The sequence below is a fragment of the Mesoplodon mirus genome (genome assembly GCF_964341445.2).
Source record: "Mesoplodon mirus genome assembly, chromosome: 10".
NCBI lineage: Eukaryota > Metazoa > Chordata > Mammalia > Artiodactyla > Ziphiidae > Mesoplodon > Mesoplodon mirus.
This window is the reverse complement of record NC_138986.1, coordinates 3,793,886-3,816,589: the sequence shown is the minus strand read 5'-3', so window position 1 is coordinate 3,816,589 and position 22,704 is coordinate 3,793,886. Positions and strand designations below refer to the sequence as shown.

General features: G+C 40.4%; 1 protein-coding gene across 1 annotated transcript in view; it reads right to left on the bottom strand.

The window, feature by feature from the left end:
- Nucleotides 1–2,692: 2,692 nt before the first annotated feature.
- Nucleotides 2,693–22,704, bottom strand: part of LOC309810926 (uncharacterized protein C6orf118) — a gene marked incomplete at both ends in the record, with an annotated part of 31,037 nt that continues 11,025 nt past the window's right edge. The window contains 9 exons of the mRNA XM_082633249.1: nucleotides 2,693–2,948; nucleotides 6,224–6,352; nucleotides 8,208–8,446; nucleotides 10,751–10,871; nucleotides 12,222–12,283; nucleotides 12,827–12,880; nucleotides 15,101–15,282; nucleotides 18,413–18,471; nucleotides 21,288–21,412. Coding sequence (XP_082489375.1) covers nucleotides 2,693–2,948; nucleotides 6,224–6,352; nucleotides 8,208–8,446; nucleotides 10,751–10,871; nucleotides 12,222–12,283; nucleotides 12,827–12,880; nucleotides 15,101–15,282; nucleotides 18,413–18,471; nucleotides 21,288–21,412 — 1,227 coding nt within the window. The remainder of the gene's footprint in view (nucleotides 2,949–6,223; nucleotides 6,353–8,207; nucleotides 8,447–10,750; nucleotides 10,872–12,221; nucleotides 12,284–12,826; nucleotides 12,881–15,100; nucleotides 15,283–18,412; nucleotides 18,472–21,287; nucleotides 21,413–22,704) is intronic.

The window sequence follows — 22,704 nt, the reverse complement described above, 5'->3', positions numbered from 1 at the left end:
AACCCACAAAGTGCAGGCAAATGGTCCGTTAAGAAGCTCAACTCTGAAACAAATATTTGCCCCTAAGAAGACTATCCAGTAAAGAAATTCTGTTTCTTTCTTTCTTTTTTTTTTTTTTTCGGTACACGGGCCTCTCACTGTTGTGGACTCTCCCGTTGTGGAGCACAGGCTCCGGACGTGCAGGCTCAGTGGCCATGGCTCATGGGCCCAGCCGCTCCGTGGCATGTGGGATCTTCCCGGACCGGGGCACGAACCCGCGTCCCCTGCATCGGCAGGTGGACTCTCAACTACTGCGCCACCAGGGAAGCCCCTCTTCTTGTTTTTAATAGGAGAGATTTAGACATTTTTACCCTGATATGAAGGAACCGATGGAAAAGGGCTATCTGACAATATAAGGAAATAAGACACCGCTGAGTCGAGGGGTCAGGGAAGGAAAGAGCAGGATGAGGATGTGGGCAGAAAAGTCTCCCACATGGTATGAGCTTGGACTCCGGAAGCTACACAGGAGCACTTAGGAGCGGGGCCCCGGAGCCAAACAGCACAGCTTGGCCGCAAGGTTCTGTGAACTTGGGCGAGTCCTTCACCTCCTGTGCCTCGGTTTCCTCATCTGCGGGGCTGGGATAATAACAGCCCCTTCCTCTGTTTAGAACAGCGAGCCCGGCACTGGGCTCTTACTGTGATCATGACACTTGGTAAATTTGAGGAAGGTGGCAACGGTGGATGAGAATATGGATGATTTTGTCATCAAAGAGCAGGACATAAAGATGGTTCCGGGCTTCCCTGGTGGCGCAGTGGTTGAGAGTCCGCCTGCCGATGCAGGGGACGCGGGTTCGTGCCCTGGTCTGGGAGGATCCCACATGTCGCGGAGCGGCTGGGCCCGTGAGCCATGACCGCTGAGCCTGCGCGTCTGGAGCCTGTGCTCCGCAACAGGAGAGGCCGCAACAGTGAGAGGCCCGCGTACCGAAAAAAAAAAAAAAAGATGGCTCTGATCAGATGGCTTCCGGCCTTGGTTGTTTTCTTTTGTTTTTTTAAATGTTATTGGCGTAGAGTTGATTTACAATGTTGTTTCAGTTTCAGGAGTACAGCACAGTGATTCCGTGAGGCATATATTTACATATATCCATTCTTTTTCAGATGATTTTCCCATATAGGTTATTACAAGATATTGAGTACAGTTTCCTGTGCTCTACAGTAGGTCTTTGTTGGTTATCTATTTTATATATAATAGTGTGTATATGTTAATCCCAAACTCCTGATATATCCCCCCACACACTTTTCCCCTTTGGTAATGGTAAGTCTGTTTTCAATATCTGTAAGTCTGCTTTTGTTTTGTAAGTAAGTTCATTTGTATCATTTTTTTAAATTGTTTTCTGCCAAGTGGGAATGAAGGTCAGTAGCAGACACTGAAGCTGCTGTTTCATGGAAGAAGTGGGGGCTATGGAGGTGTCCTGTGGCTCAGGACAGAGGGAAAGGTCTCTGAGTCACCGGCCCAAGCCGAGATCTGTTGTCCACGAAAGGCACAGTGCGGACCTCCACGGTGATACATCTGACCTGATTTCCACAAGCAGGTAAGGACGTGGATTCACCTTGATGGACCATCTTGGTGCCTGGGCCCCCAGCCACCTACAGCCAAGACTCAGTATTTTCATCTGTAAAATGGGAACAAAATGTGATTTTCCTAAAAGAAGGGCTCTCCAGATGCTTTTGAGAGGTTCTAATCAGCTCTGAGAACCATGAGAAGTTTGCGCGTTGCCCCCTCCTCCTTCAGAACGCTGTTACCTATTTACAGGTTGGCCCCCAAAATTCCAGATGGAGCTGGCTGTGCTCCAACAAACCTGTGGGGCAACCAGCCTGATCCCTTACAGTGAAAACATACACATCCACACACTCCAGAACCCCACTCAAGCAGGCACATGCCTTAAAAAAATAATGTCAACTTTCTTGCTGTTTTAATTAAATAAAGTAGTACTAATAGAATACACTCTGTGTACAACTGACAGGTGAATAAATCCATGATTACTTAAAAACTGAAGTCCAATTGTCTCAATTGCTGCTATTCCAGACACAAATCAATGCTTTGTACTTGCTGAATGCTACACAAGATCCACGTGCCAAGTCACACAGAATTCAGATGAAAAACCCATAAAACAAATGGGCATGACATAAATGGGTAGCCAATAAGCAATGAAAAATAGTTATTGAGTATCTACCACATGGGAAAAATGTAGAGAAGGGGGAAAAGAATAGCTAACATGCATATTTTAAGATGCTTGATCTTGTTAATAAGAAGACATTAAATAGCCATATAAAATTTATTTTTAAAAGCTCAAGTAAAGGCTTCCCTGGTGGCACAGTGGTTGAGAGTCCGCCTGCCGATGTAGGGGACACAGGTTCGTGCCCCGGTCCCGGAAGATCCCACATGCCACGGAGTGGCTGGGCCCATGAGCCATGGCCACTGAGCCTGCACGTCCGGAGCCTGTGCTCCACAACGGGAGAGTCCACAACAGTGTGAGGCCCACGTACCACAAAAAAAAAAAAAAAGAAAAAAAGAAAAGAAAAAGCTCAAGTAAGAATCTTACATTAACTAAAAACTCATAATTCCCTCCCACTCCACTCTCTCCTTTTCCCCAAAACCCATGCTTCCCCCAGTCAGCTCCTGTCTGTTGCTCAGACAAAAAGCCTTAAAGTCGCCTTAGATTTCTTGCTCTCCCTCCAGCGTTAGATCCAAACCATCAGCAAATCCTGCCACTTCCCCTTCAAATCTGCTTTCCTCTACCCCCAGTTCTAGCACATCTGACCACTTCTCGCCACTCCCAAGTTTCCTGGCTGGCTCAGCATCACCTCCTGCTTGTATTCCTGGAAAATTCTCCTCGTGGGGTCCCTGTGTAGAAGGTTTCTGCCCTGGGGCCTGTATCAGCCATGCTTCTCCAGGGAAAGGTACCCATAGGCTATACATGTTAAAATGAATCTTTAAAGGAATTGGCTCATGCCATGTGGAGGCTGGCAAGCTTGAAATCTATAGGACAGGCCAGCAGATTGGAAACAGGTGGGAGTAGATGCTGCCATCTTGAGGCAGAACTTTGTTACAGGGAATCCTCAGTTTTTGCCCTTAAGGCCTTCAACTGATTGGGTGAGGCCCACCAGCATTAGGGAAGGTGATTACCTTTACTTAAAGCCAACTGATGGTAGATGTTAACCCCACCCACCACATAGCTTTACACTAACACCGCAACGGTATTTGATTAAATCCCTGGGCACTGTGGCCGTGACAGACTGACCCATAAAACTCACCGTCCGAGCCCCTTACGCAGGAGACAGACGGGTCCTCTCCCCTCTACTCTCACCCCCAGTGACTGCCTGTCGCCCTCACAGTAGAAGCCCTGCTCTAGCTCCGGGCATCTCTCCCTGCTCGTTCTCCCTTGCGTCCTCCTTTCTGCTGCATTTCCCTCCTTGCTGAGCCTACTCTTGGGACGATAGCACGAGCAGTACTGGATGTACACCCCTGCTGTGCCTTGAAGTCCCACGTCCTTCTGTTTCCAGGGCCTTTGCACGTGCTCTCTTTCTGCCTGGAATGCTTCCACCAGACCCTTGTATGATTTCACCTCTCTTCTTTAGGGTGTCTGCTCCAATATAATGATAGGAGGGAGACCTTCCCTCGCCGCTCTATGTGAAATGGCATCGTCCTCACTATCCTCCACACACCCTGTCTCCTTTCCTCTGCTTTACTTTCACTCATAGCACTAATTGCCATCTGACATATTCACCAATTTACTTGTGAGGAACGGGTCAAGAACTGGTCAAGAACTGGGATTCCTGAGCCCAGGACTCTGGGGCTTTGTATTTGGCATCTACAGCTGTGTCTCCATCATGTAGGATAACACCCAGCACACAGTATGTCCTCAATAAATAAATGTGAGTAATGATTGAATTAGAAATAATAACTCCAATAGCTGCTAGTTACAAAGAGGTGAAATGGGTATTCTATGGTTGATGAGGGTTTAATTTTGGTACAACCAAATTACAGTTTCGTGATTTGGACCAATTTGAACAAATCTAGAAAAAAATTAATGCATGTACCATTTTACATAGAAATCCTACTTTGAATAGTTTATCTTAAAAAACTACCGTCTCAAATAAAGGTTGTTCATGGCAGTTGCAAATGTCCATTCCATTGCAAAAAGATTTTGAGAACAAGCTAAGAGTCAGTGATCCATGAGAGAATAGTTAAATCAATTAAAATATAGCCACACCATAGAATAGGATGTAGCCATTCAACAAAAAAGCAGATTTTCATGTTCTTATTTTAAAAGATGATACTAGTATAATGTCAAATAAGGACAAGTTTCAAAGCTATTATAAGTTGATCCAGCTTTGTTAAAATATGTATGCACTTATTAATTTATAGTTACAATTAATTTATCATTAATTATTAATATAAGTGCACAAGCCTGTTATATGAATATATATATGCACCAAACACAAGTATACATAGAAGGACATCCAGAAGACCATCCCTTGAGTCAATATTATGAGTATCTTTGGGAGATAGATCCCTGGGATGATAGCATGTGTAGTATTATCTCTACAATCAAGATAAAGGTTTAAAACTACACAGACAAGATTAAAAGCCAAGATTCATGTTAATTCCAATATGCAAGTTAGACCCATGAGCAGACTGTAGTCTACATTTCCATACCGTGTATGGAAATGTAAATAGTGAATATGTTTTGCCTAGAAGGTTTTACCACCTCACGTGGTGAAGGCACGAAAGCAATCCTGTGCGGATGTTTCTATTGCACAGAGCATAAAGCATGCTGGAGATGTGCTTCCTTGCTCCCTTTGGCCATGCAAACTCGCGTTGCATGAGGGCTGTGGTGTGCTGGCTGCGGGGGAAAGGAGAGCTCAGTGGGAGACACAGTGCCTGGTAAAGTGCCTACCAGAAGGGAATCCTCTCAGAAACAGACGTGAGACACCTTCTCCTGCTCCCAGAAACACGTGGGGAGTGCCACAGGCTGAGATGCCCTGTCTATAAGCAGAAGCCACACGCAGGAATTTGAAGCTTGCCTGTTGGGTGACCTGTAGGAGAGAGAGGACTGGGGAACGTGGCTTTCGCGTGTAGAAGAGAAAGCATGGCCCATGGCCCTTATTCACGAATGCCAGCACGCCCTGCTCACCCTTGGGATACCCCCCATCCACTCCCTTGGACTCCAGTGGCCACTTTCATCACAGAAAGCAATTGATTCTCCTGTTCCTTCCTCACTTCAAACTTAATGCTTAAGACATCTGTGTTATGACTCTGGCTTCTCTCTACTATGATTCTCATTCTCTTTCAAAGCCAAGCATTCCTGCAGCATCTCTGATGGACCCTCCTGGCACCACCAAGCCCCTGGAGACCTTGCACTTTCTTCTTATAGCCTAACAGTTGGGACTTGGACAGTTAAAGGTTTATCTAAATAAATCTATGTCATAAATACACTACCGTGTGTAAAACAGATAGCTAATGGGAACCTGCTGTATATGTATAGCACAGGGAGCTCAACGGTGCTCTGTGATGGCCTAGATGGGTGGGATGGGGGGCGGGGAGGGAGGTCTAAGAGGGAGGGGATGTGTGTATGCGTAGGGTTGATTCACTTTGCTGTGCAGCAGAAACTAACACAACATTGCAAAGCGATTATACGCCAATAATAAATAAATAAATAAATAAATCTATGTCACCCAATAGACTCTTTCCAAAATGCTGTGAGATTTGCGATACAGCCCAGTGTTCAGGGAGTGACGTCAACAACATTGTTGAATAATGTGTCCCTCATTCTCCCCCCTCCGACTCCACAACAACAAGTCATGGTCCATCCATAGACAAAGGTGCCTCTGTGGAAGCTGTGGGATCCAGCACCATATGTCAAGGGACCCAGGGACAGCCTCACCCACGCATGCCTCTGGTGATAGGCAGGTAGACCTTGGTCCTAGGTGTGTACCCTGCTGGGGCCCATGAACCAGCGCCAGCCCCTCTCAGCCGTGGGAGCCCTTGAAAAACGCTGTCTTAGACAATCACCTACAGTCAAGGGAGCCTTGTGAAGTCCAGGTTTCCAGAGGAGAAGGTCCTGCACAACTTTGGAGCAAAAAATACAAGTTTGGATGCACTCACGTGGGTAAGAGGAGAAGTGTGACTTTACCACATCATCCTTCTCCCAGGGCAGCCCAGCTGAGGGCCACGACAGCTCACGATCTTCCACAGGGGAAGGTGTGAGCTTGTGAGGGCCGCTTCTCTCTCACTCCATCCTGAGTACCAGATCGTGGCTGCAGGACTGGGGGCAGGAAGAGGCTGGGAGAGCAGTACTCTTCCTGGTAACTTCTTGGTAACAAAGGACTCAAAAAGGCCATCAGGCCTTTCTGACCCCTCTCTCCCATGGATAATGCTCATGAATCCTTTGGGTCCATCTTTTTACTCTCCTTACACCATTTACAAATACTTACACCAGAGCCCCATAACGGAGCTATTCCACTCATCGTTTTATAAAATATATTTAAATTGTGAAACATTTTAAATAAGCAATTCCTCACCTATAAAATGAGAATGATAACTGTAATCTACCACATGGGGTCATGTGAGAATTAAATGAACACACGTAAAGCGCATAGACTAGTGTCTAGTATACAGTGAGTGTTGAATACGTGTTAGGTGCTAGCATAATAATTGTACAGCAATGTATAGAAAATAATATAATCAATACTTGTGAATCCACTATCAATATTAAACATACATTAGGAATGTATCTAGGAATATCTGCTTCAAATTTTTCTTTTTTAAAAGAAAGGAAACATTACAGATATACTAAACCATTAAAGCTAGCTATGCCTTCTCTTTTCTTCCCCACAGCTAATCAGCATCCTAGAATTAGTGAGCTTCATACCAATGTGTGTTTAATTATATGTTTGTTTAATCTTATTTAATGATTGTTTATTTGTTTAATTTTATATTTAATTAATGATACCACGATGTATGTATCCTCTTGAAACTTGCTTTTTTCACCTAACATTATATTTTTTATATTTAGCAATGTTAACATATGTAGCTCTATTTCTTTTAACTGCTGTATAGTGTTCCATTGAAAGACTTCATCACCAGGACCATTACTACCCTACTCAGGAACCATTAAGTTGCTTCCATTTTCCACTATCACAGTTATACAGTGACCACTGATAGATAGGTATTCAGATGATAGATAGAGATAGATAGATGATAGATAGATAGATAGATAGATAGATAGATAGATAGATAGATGATAGATAGATAGATGATAGATAGATAATGGACAGACCAAATGAGAGAGAGGGAGAGAAATCTCCTTGGGTACATGTACATGAGTTTCTTCTTTAGGGTCAGACTTTTTTTTCTTTTGGCCAGCCACGCAGATAATGGGATCTTCATGCCCTGACCAGGGATAGAACCCGGGCTCTTGGCAGTGTAAGTGTGGAGTACTAACCACTGGACCACCAGGGACTTCCCTAGGGTCAACCTTTATGGTAGATCAGGTTAGGTTTTGCTGCAGTAACAAGTTAATCCTAATACCTGCTGGCATGTATAATATATATAGCTGTAATAAAGCTTACATCTTACTGATGTTGCAACAGGGAAATGTTTATGTCACAATCCACACTCTGAGTAATAGCATCTTTGTGCTCACTTCCTCCCTGGCATGGAGATACTCCCAAACTCTCTAAGGGACACAACTTCCCACCCAGTCCCTGAGTCCAGCTCAGAGTCCACGATCATTGGGGGATACCCTGTAGTGTCTCCATCTGCTGATAACCAGAAATAATTGCAATAAATGTACAAGTGTGTTTTCATACAGAAAAGGTGAGAATAGGGCTTCCCTGGTGGCGCAGTGGTTAAGAATCTGCCTGCCAGTGCAGGCAACACGGGTTCGAGCTCTAGTCACAGAAGATCCCACATGCCGTGGAGCAACTAAGCCCGTGTGCCTCAACTACTGAGCCTGCGAGCCACAACTACTGAAGCCCACACGCCTAGAGCCCGTGCTCCACAACAAGAGAAGCCACCGCAATGAGAAGCCTGCGCACCACAGTGAAGAGTAGCCCCTGCTCTTCGCAACCAGAGAAAGCCCAAGTGCAGCAACAAAGACAAAACACAGCCAAAAATAAATAAATAAAATACATAATTAAAAAAAAAAGGTGAGAATAGAACATACACATAGCGGCCCTTGCTCTGCAGCGTTTTGAAGGCCTGCAGAAGACACTGTAAGGGTCCATAGGAAGCATCCAGGTGAAGTGCTCGGTTTAAGTACTGATTCTGCATCTGAATGGAACCCTCTTGTTCATTGTCCTCGTCACTGGCTTGGCCCTCCTTTATTCTGCACTTGGACACGTGGGCTTCCCAGAACATGCTTCCTTGGGGGATACGCGTTTTCTCAGCTTCCTTCCTGCACCTCTTCATTGAAGTTCAGGGGTCCAAGGATGGTTCAAGGTTTTGAACAGCAATGGATTTTCTTGCCTTAGGTTTCCAATTTCCTTGGCAGTAAAAGTCCCCTCAAAACTCATTAGATGTCCACTCCATTTGCTTCCCGTCACTTCCAGGTGCCCACTGTTTGCTTAGAGATGCTCTCAGATCTTTTTCTTTGCTTTCTCATTCCCACAGCCCAGCTCTAATCTTCAATTCAAAGACAGTTTCCTGGAGGCAATGGGGCTTTGGTGGAAAGGCCACACCTGTAACTTACTCTTTATTTTCACACGGTCAGTCAAGTTACAGAGTTTTTATAATCTCATCTCTTACATCTCTGGACTCAAAGCAGTCATTTTTTTTCATAGTAAGAAGTCCAAATTTCTGACTCTTTTGTATTATTCCTGTTTATTTCTTTTTACAAATAAGTTGATCTTGCCGGTGCTCACCTTTCTTGTAATATGTTATCACAACCCTCCCACATTGGCCCAAACATGTTACCTGGTCTTCCTGCAAGGGGGAGTTGGGACACATTAGGAACACAGATATTTGGTGACCAGCACAACTTGTGGCCTAATTACATTCTAACCTGTTCGGATCAATTTACACTCACTTCAGCAGTGGGTAAGACTTAGTTTATCCGTGTCCTTGTATGCACTTAGGTTTAGCAGACTTTCTTTTTTGTTGTTATTCTGTTCAGAAATCTGTGTAGCAAATGGTAAACTCCCTAAGGATTGGGACTGTGTCTTCTTTCCCATACTTCCAGCAACTAGCATATTATTTGAAATGTACCTGACTGTTGATGTAATGAATGTTGCTTGAATAAATGAATGAATAGTAGGATGAATAGTAGGATGACTTTTTTTAAAGAAAAATTAACCAGTCCCAAGTACATACATACCAAAGTGACTGCTACAAGACTTTGATCTTGACAAAGATTTATTATAGTTTATCTCATATCTCTTCAAAAACAGTGTTTTTGTGGCATTAGCCAGAATAATGGTCAATTGAAAGAAGGATTTTCCTGCCCCTCCACTCCTCCCCCACAAATCCATTTGGTCCCTAAAGCCAGAAGCCCTCATAACATGGAATAACACATCCCTTTGCCTCTACATCCAGCTTCTCTGCCTCCACAGTAGATCTTCCCTGACCCCGTCTCTTGAGTGAATAGCTTTCCCTTTCTTGACAAGCAAATAAATGCAACTTTGTGTGTTGGTCTGTTTTTAGTTCTAGTGGTCTTTATGTCGCTCTTTGACATTGCAGAAATTCATTCCCCTATATCTTGACTGGTGATGTGTCAAAATGACATGACACGTTGCAGTGATAAGAGTTTAGGAACTGAGCAAGCCACATCTGGGTTTGGATCCCAGTTCTATTATTTAAGTGAACTTTAAGCAAATCAACTCACCATTTTACATTTTCATTCTCTCCCCTGTGTAATGGGATATCAGGTGCCTACTCAATGAGATTCCAAAGAACATAAATAACCCGTAGAAAGCAACTTGAACACAGAGAACTCAACAAACATTAATAAAGTCTAATTTATTTTTATACATGGTAACATGTTTCTGTTTCAGTTGCCACCCGTGTTTCTCTGAAAGCAGAGTGGATCAGGCTTAAGAGCTGAACATCTTAAGGAGACCTGTGATGAACACACCTTCTGGTCCATAGAAAGTAAACCTTACTTATCTCTTTCTCTCTCTCTAACCTCAAACCCTACTGTTCCAAGTTAGGGTTAAAATCCTCATGTTTATACCAATCACTGACATTTGATCTTCACTGCAGCTCTATATACGGTTGTCCAAAGTAACTGGACTTGCATTTACTCTGATTGTTCAGACTGTGTCATAGGCAAAGTGCAGATACAAAGGTTGTCATGAAGATCACAATCACCTAAGACATGTGCAGTGCAAAGCACCATGCTAGTTTTGTAACGGCGATAGAGCACTGTATCATTTCATTAAATGGATATTTATTCAATGACTACTACATTTTATTAAATGCTTATGCATAAACTTGCATTGGCAAATAAGAAATAAGTTTAATCTGTATTGCAGCAGTGCTGAATTTCCTATTCCTATCCAACAATTGAAAGTATTTTTTCCTGGAGAAAGTTATTGAATGGAAGCAGAAAATACTCTAAGAACTACTATTTTTATGAATATGTATACAAAGTAAAACTAATGACATGAATACATGTACTTATTTCAATATCTTGAGTAGGATACATATACCACATTAATTTTATTGGAGATTAAAACTGACAAAATGAAATGTATCTTCATTAATTTATACCGCTGCAAACATCCACACTATGTAGATGGTGGCTGTGAGTTTTCCTAGGTCATTCTTCCAGTCACTTGAGTTATCTGTCTGTTTTAATTTTACAAATTCATTAATAAATTCCCAAAGGTTCCTTAAAATACAAAACAAATGAGTACAATGGGTTAGAAAAAAGTACATTAAGCATAAAAGAAAATTTCAAAATACACATCTATTTAGGACACATTTACTCAGAAACTTAGAGTAAAACTTTGCAACCCTCCACTTTCTTTCAAAGGATATTTGTAGTAGACTTTTGGCCTTGAATGTAGCAAAGTTTCTCTCTCTACATATGGGCACAGTCCCCTGCAACATTTTCCAGGCTAAGTAGGGTGTGGCAGCAGAGGTAGATTTACCTTGACGATAATGACGTTTAAACGTCAGGTCAGTTCATTCTCACTGCCAAGACTATGGAAGGAATCTTCCCTCTTTTGTATTTGTACCTCTATATTCTTTTCCTTTGAGGATAATACAAGGCCTCACAGAACCTGGAACTACCTGTGTGGCTCAGTCAACACCCATCCTAACACCTTTTCTCCTCTCTCTACCATGTAAACTGGCAAGTGAAATGGTTCTATTTTCTGACTCCTTTGCAGCTAAGGGTGGCCTTGGGATGTGGTGCTGGCCAGTGAGATACGGTGCAAGTCCCTGGGAAGGGCTTTCCTTCCTAAATACAACAGAATAAGCTCATAATGAAAAGCTCTTTTCCACCTGTCCTGCACTTTCCCCTTTCTTCCCACATGGGACGTGGACCCAGTGCTTGAAGACAGCCACGCTGAAGCCCTAAGGAGGAAAACCATCCTCGAGGAAAGCAGGGAAAGAAGAGAGAAGAACCCTGGTTCCTTGATGATTTCATTGAACCTATGCCACCAACAACTAAACGTCTTTTTACTTGTTGACACAATAAGCTCTTTCCATATTTAAACCATCAGTGGTTTTCCCAGCCTTTCCAAATCCTGAGATTTAAACTATGGTACCAACTCAAACGAAAATTAACTCTATAAAATCTAGACGTATGTAACACATAATACAAATCAGCATTTTATTTTTAAATTAAAATTTTCAGAATCATACATGTATAGGTTTTTTCAAAGATTTAGTATCACTAAAAGCCATATAATTTGAGAAAAGAAAGCCACTCAGTGCCACACCCCTCCCCACCTTCCTGATCCCTGTCCATGAGGATTCACCCTCAACTCTTCAGCTTTGTCCAAAGAATTTATTTCTAGATTGCTGAATAATATACACAGTGGAGCTTGAAATCTTGGACTAAGCATTCTTAAGCACTGGAAAGGATATGTGGCATGCATGTGTGAAGTTAACACTCAGGAATGCAAACACTTCAAAAGTACTGTCCAGTGTAATCTAGTTGTTAATGGACGGTCTTGATAGTTTCAACATCAGATTATTATGACAGTTCCTTTACCAGGGCATCAATACTCACTGTTGCTCCCCCTCACTCAGCTTGCTCTTCCCCATGATCTGCTTCATGTGGTTTTCAGTAAACTACCAAGAATTAGAAATCATTTGGTTATGTATAATGCATGATACTGCTCACTGGTAATGGCGGTGATGTCGATTACATCCAAATGCATTACCACTTCTAGAATCAGGCATAGCATACTACTTCATACTGTATATAATACATATGTAATCAAGGCAGCACTACCATCTATGAAACAACAAATTGTTGCCGTGCATTTCGGAGGGCTATCCTGGAAAGTCATTAAGGGAGCCAGTTCATTACATTCCTTGTCACCAAATAAACTTATTATAATTAATTTTTATGTGCAGAAGGGTTAGAGAAATGGTCAATTCTGATTGACACATTCAACTATTAAAAAAAGAATGCCTTTCTTTTCATTAATACATTAGCTTACACCTGTCCAGTTTTAAGCTAATGTCAGCATAGCGAGATATTCCTGGCATGAGAGAAAGTTATCATTTAGAAAGATTATGCATATACTTTCATATTTGGTTTATGACATAGTACGAGAAGGCACTAGGGGGAATACTTTTATTGAAAAACATAGATTCGCACAAACTTACTTGTATTTTCTTCTTTAAAATTTTATTTGCTGTTTCCAACTTTATAGTTTCAGTCTGAAGGAAAAACAGTTTGAAAAGAAAGATACTTGGTTAAGAATATTTGTTAAATATTTTTCCCCATTTATGGAACAAAAAGTATTATGTGAATGCTGTTATTCTAATTTCAAAAGTATTCAACAGCACACCACTTAAAAACAATGAATAAACAAAGCATGACTTGAAGGACATTTATTAAGACAGAAAGATCCTGGCCCTCTGGGTCAAAAACTAGAGAAGGTGGAAGCTGATGTTGCAAAAAACTGGAGAAGCTTACAGAAGTTCCAGAGTAGAAGAGTTACTCATTTTTCAGAGCTAATAATGGAATTTTTAAGATAGCCAGATATAATATAAAAATACAAACATCAATAAGTCACATAATATCAGTGTTAACTGATTACAAACTGTAATGTTAAGAAAAAAATTCTGAGTTGCCATTCACAATAGTAACAGATACCAAAAAGTCACAAGAACAAAAGTAACAAAAAATATTTAAGACCAATGCATTAAAATAAACAAATACAAAATGATCCTAGATGGAGTACTCATATTGTAAAGCTGTCACTTCTTCCCGAATGAATTTCTAATTCATTAGAAGCACAATAAAAATACCAAGAGTATTATTACTGAAACTGAAAAATTAGTTAATACTGTAAATGACAATATCCAAGATAATTGTGAACAAAATAATGATGAAGAAAGGATATCTGCTCTTCCAGATATCCACCATATTGAAAAAAGATTCGCAATTGCATCATAAGGCTGGATAATGTATAATTAAGAAGTTGGGCTGACTTTAAATCCTAATTCTACTACTTGATGCTGTGAGCTTAATCAAGTTACTTAGTATACCTGTGCCTTGGTTTCCCTATCTGAAAAAGAGGGTTAATAACAGCATCTATCTCTTAGGGTTGTTGGGAATTAAATGAAATAGTATTTTTGTATTGTTTACAGCAATATATGTCCATTGTAAATCCGTGATATATTTAGTTATTTTTTCTTCTGGTTAGAAATAACATTTCGAATCCAGATCCAGATATCAGTTACTTAATAGGATAATAAACGCAATTCTATTGTACCCTCCAGTATTTGAATTAAGGAGCCAAATATAAATAATAAATATTTAAAGTATTATAAATTACTGCTATGGAATCATTATAGGGAATCTTCTATTTCCTAGGTTCAATCCATTTAAAAGGGGTCTTAATTATGAAAGAAAAGTTTACATGATTTTGCATTATAACATGCTCACAATACATAAAGCTACAACTTGTTTTCACTGTTTAAAAATTCAACTATAAATTAGTGTTTCTTCTCAAGTCAGTTTTAGTTTAAAAAATAAGGGGCAGACTCTAAATGAAAACACAGAAGGAAATCTGAACAGATTATTTTAAAATAGAGAGAGAGAAATCAAAACAAGTTTAGACCACCACCACCTTCCTATACACTTTATAATTTGACTTAAAAAGAAAAAAAGGTAGTACTGGGAAAATATAGGTAACTCTATAACCAGGAGAAAAAGAACATTCAAATATCACTTATAAATTTTCTAAGTAGAAGTTGTATTGAGTCAGATTCTGCACAAATAAAAATTAGGTCATAACATTAAAATTTTGGGCATCATAGCATTTCAAAACATAGATCATAATTTATATTTTATTGTTTATCAAGAAAATGGTTAGCAACAATTGACAAAGTCTAATATAGTAGACCCTCAATGGCAGTAACTAATCCTATCTTCCAGCATAATTGTACAACTTGTATGGAGTCTATGTGGCTCCATAGTAAGTATAAGGACTTTGGGGCCCAAAAGAATTAAAGTGAATCCCAGCTTTGCCACCTGTATTCTGTGTCAAGTTGGGCAGGTCACTTAGCCTCTCTGGGCTTCAGATTAAACTACATAGTATATTTTAGACACTGAATGATGGGAGTAATTTTTATGATAAACATTTTCTATACAAAATTGTTAAGTTTTAAGAGATGTCAACTGACCTGAAAGAGATCCAATTTGACCCTTAACAGAGCTCTACAGAATTTTTATCACCTTCATTTTTGTTGTTTTAGCTATATCTCTTAATTATTCTAATCATTTGCTATAAGTGTTTTGAAATGAAAATATGTTTGGACCAAATGTTATGTTATTTTTTTCCCTATTGCAAAATCAAAACATGTCATGTGTTTGCCAAGGTCTTCCAGCAAAAAGAACAATGTAAACATTCAAATAAACAATTTGCATACCTCTAAGCTTTTAATCTTATTCTCGGTGATATGCAAAATTCCAGTATGAACCAAAGTTGTTTTAATTTCTCTTTCAAGAGCTTGAATTTCATCCCATTTATTAAGCACTTCACACCTCTTTTTTTCAACCTTCTCAATAAGAGTAAGGTGCTTCTCCTTCATTACATTTTTCTCAGGTGATTCTGGAATATTTTTTAAAAGCAAAGTATTCTATGTTTAATACCTTAGTCCTTATTAATAACATTATGTGTTAACAATATTATGTATGTTGCATAGAGTTATAAACTATAATGTAACTCAAACTTCAATCACATCAATAAAAATTATCTGATCCAAGTTAAGTACATGTATTTCATTGCCTTGGTTTCTATATATTTTTCTATATTGTGAATCTTTTCCTATTAAAAATATAAACAGTAAAGGCATAGCCACTGAGATAAAAGGAAAAAATTATCTGATCCAAGAATGGGGGGATTCTTCCTTTAATTCATTTATGTAACTGATGAGTATTTATTGAGTGCCTAACACAGTGTGGGGAAGATGCGTGGATGGATGACTTTGCCAGAGACGTGTGACTAAGTTGAGACCAGGAGGATGAATAGCAGTCAGACAAGCGGGAGGGTGTGGGGAGGAGGCGGAAGGGCAGAATTTGGCACATTCAGTAAAAGGAAAGTTACACAGTAGGCTGGGGGCACTGAGGGACCGGTGAGAGACATGAAGAAACGACACTAGAAAGGAACAGCAGGCAGATCTGAAAAGGTCTTCTAACCTACGTGAAGAAATCAGTCAAAGCTGACTTGAAGGCTTTTAGGCTGGGAAGAAACACTATCGACCATGGTCACTCTATCTACGGTACCAAAAGTGAGAAAGGCAAGACTCCAATCTGGACGGCCAGTTAGGAAGCTACTGCAGTCATTCGAACTATCAGATCACGATAGAACCTGGGGCATAAAGAGAAGTGCAGAGGAACGAGTTAGGAAATAGAACTGGTAGCTGCCATGATCTGGATGTAGAGGAGTAGATATCAAACTAACCCCTAGGTTTCAGCTTGGCCATAGGTAAGAACAGATGTGGTGGGAAGGGAATAATGAGCTCAGTGCAGCAGAGAGGTAAGAGAGAGCTGGGTTTGAACCCAGCTTGGCCATGGCCACTTACTACAAGCCCTGTTGACATGGTTTCAGGGAGGAGAGTGAAGACACCTGCCAGTGGTGTTCTGACTTGAGCCGCCATGCATTTGGAGATGCCATTCACTGAAATTTCCAAGGACGTGCAAATTCAGAGAGAGAGCGAACCCAACCTTGGACTTGTTGAGTTGACACTCACGTGCCATGTCCAGTAGGCAGTGGCATATACAGATCTTAAGCCTAAAAATGTATTTTTAGCAGGGAAGAGATTTAGAATCAAAGACATGTGGATTGAACCAAAAACATGCTGGGCTCCAATAGATATCAGTATTCAAGGAGTACAGAGAGGCGGTGGAGACAGAGAGTAACTCACTGCTAAGGCTGCTTTGTTTTCAAGCAACACAGCTAGATTCTGATGAGTGGGAGGTTTTAATTTTTTGAGAAAGAACGACTACTCCTTTTTGACAGGAAAAAAGGCAGAAAGAGCAGTCATACCTACTTACACATAGGTGAGCAGGACCCAAGTCATTGCCGTCACTCAAACTTGCCAAATTTGGAAGAAGGGAAAAGTGGGAAGGTAAGTTTTGATACATGATGAGCTAACAGAGAAGAAACAGTCATTAAGCCTCTACACGAACTCTGAGAGATACTACAAAATAAAGTCTTTGACCCCCACCTCGATCTAACCTGAGGGTTTCACCTGAAACAATTAACTGTCAGCAAAGAAGCTAAAAGGAGTGTGACCCAACTGTTTCTCTTTTTTACCTAAAGAGGAAGACTGTGGTATCAAAATGGGTGGAATTCCACAGAAAATGTGTATGGTTGGAGAAGGCTTGCGAATGAGAAAACTTTAGAAAAAGAATAAAAGAGGAAGAATACAGGACACCAGATTTCTTCTCAAAACCAGTCTCAAAACAGGTTAGACTTGTGAGAACAGCCTCAAAGATGCTGAGAGGAGACAGGTGATTCCAGGATGAGTTAGTGTGGAACAAACCTGGAGGAAAAGTGACATTTGAGTGAATCATAAATGTAAACAGTAAAGATTAATGAGCGGCATACTTAATTGAACTTATTTTGGTTATTTAATCAAACTCCAAGTTGTGTATCTAATTTTGAGATAATTTTTAATTTTGTTACTGCATAAATGTTCACAAAATGTAATTAATTTCCCTTGAACTGTGTGTTCCTGCTCACATGTAATAATGATACGAGAAGGAGCAGACAAGCAGAGCAACTCCACTGTGCCAGGCCCTGTGTTCCTGCCTCACAAGGGCCATCACGCTGAATCCTCCTAACGACTGAGGGAAGCACTGTCATTGTCCCCAGTGAACAGGCAGCAGCTGAGATGAAACCAGTTCAAATAACAACCATGTGAGTGGGTCGCTGTGATGGGCAGGTTGAAGACAGTCTGCAAGAGAGGGCACCCCAGACCTGGACAAGCTGACTCCTTGTTGTCTGGAAAAGCTGACTCCTTTGATCCAGGAATAAAGAGGTAAAGGTTGTGAAAACCAGGCTGGGCTGTCTTCCTTGCTGTTACCCTGGAAACCACAGGCCACGACCCCGCTTCCTCTGTTTCCATCTCACTTGGTTGTGCTGAAGTGTTCACTGTCCACCCCCCCTAAAATCTATTATATATTTTAAGACACTTTCTCTAAAATCAACAGCGTTTAGTCCTTCAGCACTTCCTCAGAGGAGCTGTCTCTTATTTATACCATTTGGTCAATTTTCCTAGAATCTATTCCAAATATCTTGGTCAAAGCTTGACCTAATTCTTGCTACATAAGGTCCTGAATTCATTCAATGTTCCACTAAAACCCACAAAGATCCTGGAGGAAAATGAAATGCACACAAGTCGTCTCTTGTTACAGAGAAACTCAATAACCAAAAGTGCCCAAAGCAGCAGAAACTGGGATAATGATCTTGGCCCTGACATAATCTCTTAAAGAAATCAACTGCTTCCTTGTGTCTTTAAAGTATTTCATTTAAACCACTTCAGATAAAATGAAAACTTACTGAATTTCTAAAGAACTTGATGGGGAAAGAAAGGAATAAAATGTAATAACCTCTTTGAAAAGCCCTTTCAAACAACTAACAGAAGAGACCATGAACAGTGGACCAGGTTTGAAGATTCCTCAACCAAAGGTCACAGCAAAAGTCACGTCAGAAGATCAATCACACGGTCACTCACCTGATCTCTTCTTAGTGGATTGCAGCAACATGCGTTCCAGCTCCAATTCACTTCTGAGTCTACGGTTTGATGATAAAACATAGTGATGTATTAGAACCCTGTTCGTACCATTTTCCTTTTGTCTATTTTATATAACAGTCCTAAAATTGAGAAATAAGAACAGATCTTCTTATTTTCTAACCAAAAAGGTGATTTGAAGATGTATGAGAGCCTGGATCAGTCAAGTTCAATAAACAAAAGAATACTTTCTTACCAAGATTGCCTAAGCCACTGGTAAAGGAGCTGGTCTTACAGCATTTATTAATATTACTTGGTGACTTGAATTTTTAAGAAGCAAGGGGGCAAAAAACTAGCATTTTACACTCCGAAGCCAATAATGAAATAATGAGTCCAATAATGGAAAAATCCTACCAATATTGGAATACATGTTGCATTTTCCCTGTTAATTATGATTGTATCCCATAGATACAATTTACAAATTCCACTATATTTAAACTAAAAATAAAACACAAGAAAATTTAAAAGGAGGAAATAAAACCTTTGTTATCTCTTTGTATCTTCTTCCTCGTTCAAAATAAACTACACTGACTATCTCTAATAGATCTAGAGAGAAAAAGGAATCAAATAAGTCTTGCATATACTGAGGGAAACCCTGTGATTTGGTTAAAAACATCAGCACCACAAATGTCTTAACACTGCCTTGTCTACAAGGGGCTTGATGGTTTAAGATTTTCATACACATTAACTCATTTTATGACAGACTAAAAGAAATAGAAAAGTATTATGACTCCAAGTTTAAGAAATTAAGGTTAAGTGGGTTAATAATAATGGTGAAAACCTTTTCAATATGTATTTCAGGGGGCTCAGTCTCCACAAACTTTTGATGTGTTGTGTTATATGAGACTTCCCTGGTGATGCAGTGTTTAAGAATCTGCCTGCCAATGCAGGGGACACAGGTTCGATCCCTGGTCCAGGAAGATACCACATGCTGCAGAGCAACTAAGCCCATGCACCACAACTACTGAGCCCATGTGCTCTAGGGCCCACGTGCCGCAACTACTGAGCCTGCATGCCACAACTACTGAAGCCCACACACCTAGACCCCATGCTCCACAACAAGAGAAGCCACCACAATGAGAAGCCCATGCACTGCAACGAAGAGTAGCCCCTGCTCACCACAACTAGAGAAAGCTTGCACACAGCAACGAAGACTCAGTGCAGCCAAAAATAAATTAAAAAAAAAACTTTTAATGTGTTACAGTTCTAAATGTTACTTATGTTTCTATTTCACTGCTTTGTTTTTCTTCCTGGGGACTTCCATTACATATAAGTTGGATCTTCTTTGCCTGTCTTTTATTTCAACCACTTTTTCTCTGACTCTTTTCCTTTATTTATCACGTTTTAATTCTCTTGATTGTTTCTTGCTTTTTTCTAATGCCCTTTGTTACATTTTCATTCAAAACAATTCCTCCCTGGACATGTCCTAGTTTAGTCTTGATCTATAATATAATTTTGACTTTTTCACTATCTTTCCTCAGTTGTCAAATCTTGTTTCATGGCCTCCTCCTTTGCTGCTGTTGATTTCTGTGTTTAGGTTTTAAATTTATGACTCAAGGTTGTTTTCATACCCTGAAATGCTCTTTTGAGAATATTTCATTTAGTTTGCAGGGCTGTGGCACAGTTTTCTTCTCCAGCTGTTTGTTGTTGTTGTCAGATGTTAGGGATTTTCATCAGCTAAATTATATGGGTCCTTATTTTCTGTTTTCTTTTTCGAGTCAGCTGTGTGGACACAGACTCTGCATTTTTATGGTTAGAGCTCCTAGTTTGTGAGATTCTTAATTCAAGAAGACACTTTTCGGTCAGAGCAAATTATACTGTTGTTTTTGTTGTTTGGGTTTTATTTTGTTTTGTTTCCTTTTTTTTTTTTTTTTTGAAGAGACAAAAACAGTAGTGGGAGGGGTTGTGTGCCCTTTGATTTTCTTCTCTTAAGGGGTTCTAAATTTCTCTTCCTTGCTAATTTTTCTCTTCCAAGTATGCTGATCACTTCCTTTTAACCCTCTTCTCACCCATATCATCATCTCAGAATTGTTTCCTTGCTTCCACACTCACTTTTATGTCCCCTTCTTTTGAGTCAGTGCTCTGGTGGACCCCCCAGTAACCTGTGCAGTATTCTCACTTTGGGTGGTTCACTCTCTCTCACACAGTGCTTTTAAGACAATTTTAGGATTTCTACTAACTCCATTCTTCTCTCTGCTGCAGACTGACCTTGCTCTCACCAAGTTTTGCAGAAAGAGAGTAGATAATATTTCACTGGCACAGAATGTTTATTTCTATTTTCAGGTATTTTGAATTTAGGACACTTTCTGTCTTTTAGTTACACTGAAGGCAGAGTCTTGATTTTTGGGTTTTGTTTCTTGTTTTGTTTGCTTGAGCATATTTTGAGTGTGTCAGATTTACTTTCATCTTTTTTTTAATTCTTTAAAAAAATTATACCCTATCAGATTGTGGTTTCACCCTGAAAGACTAATCACAGAGGTTAAAAGATTTTCTAAGTTAAAAAAATAACTAGGGCATTCTTAAAAGCTATCTTGATTTTGCAGCATACTCAGCCAACAATAAATCCTCAGGGGACAACTGAAGATGACCTGAGATTCCTTCAGAAACCTCCCCAAGCTCCCCTCATAGAAACACCAGATTTAGTAGAACATCCTAGTCACGTGTGTGACAGTTTGTGCAAGAGACCCGGTGACCAGCTTGGTGTTGATAAAGACAGCATGCCACACCCAACAAGGCAGGAAAAAGTGTAAACTACGCTTGTCACGTGGTTTTAAGACATTGTAAAATAAGTGTAATCCCAGCATAGATCAACCCTCACTTGTCATTACGGTCCAGGGCTGCTTTGATGGCCATCACGAGTGCCCTCAGCTCCTCTCTGGCCTGGTCGACATCTGTGGTCCTCACCCTCCTTGTCTCCAGCCCCTGGATGTGAGTCAGCAAAGTCTGGGCAGAATAAGGCCATAACAGGTGAGACAAACACAAAGCAAGGGTGAGGATTTTCCGGTTTTTTTTGTTACTACAGTGTATTCAAGATGTCCTGAGTCAAAATACAAATTCTAGTCAAAATAGGTAAATAGGGAGGATGGAAGGGAGGGAGGAATATCAGAGGAGGGATAAATAGCCACGTGAAGATCTGGGTAAGGTATATATTTTTTAATTTTAACTTTTTATTTTCCTAAGAAATTTAGAGTGGTGGGGTTTCACTGTTGGTTTGTGTGGGGGAAGGAAAGTGCTGAATAAAGAGCTTTGAGTGCATTATTATCAGCATCACAATTGTTTCTTTCTAATTAGTGAGAAACGATATTAACTCGATGGCTACATATGGATATAAAGTGATGCTGCTCAAATGTGGTGAAACAAAGGTCTCTGCCTTCTTAAGTGATGGGCTGCCAAGTTTCCAGAAGTAGAAAGAAGAATCTAGTGCCCTGATGCCCTGGGGATTTTTTCATTCTGGTGTTTGATTGGGATATGGGCATATATGTTCCTTTGTGACTTAACCTCAAAAAGTAAAGAACAGGGTAGACCCCCAGCTGGAGCCTTTGCTTATTCCTGCCAAACAAAAGCTTTTTTCTGAAGCACGAAAAGCTCAAAACAAAGAACACCATGCAAACATGTGATTTTCGATTAAGAGCTAAATTAGAACGGACTTCCTTATCAGGGTGTGATTATTTTTTTCATAGACAAAGTAAGACATTCTTCTTCCCAATTTATAAGATAGAATTTTTAAACTTTATTGAAAATGTCAAAAGTCATCCTAGCTACAGTGCTATATTCTCTTAGTTTTGTAAGAGATAACATCATTCCTGTAGTCCATCTTCCTTATTACGCATCCACGGGTGTGGCTTAAGCCCAGAGGGAACCCCTGGAAGTTGGCACAGTGAGAGGAGGTAGCCACAGTTTATGTGGGCTGCTCACTCTCCCCTGAGGGTAACAACTGTACATGCTTTCCAGTAATTACTAACGCAGCACCCTCTATATTCCCAAACCATTTACATCTATAGCTACTCCACGGTTTGGGACTCCAGAGAGTCCCATCTCTGCTTCCAATTTCCATGCTGTGTCTGTGTCCAAACTCCCCTCTCCCTCTAAGAACACCAGTTATTGGATTAGGACCCACCCTAACGACCGCATCTGAACTTGATTACATCTGCACAAACCTTATTTGCCAAGAGGTCACCCAGCTTCCAGGTGGACACTATTTCACCTCATTTGGGAAAATGCAGAATGTGCAGTGT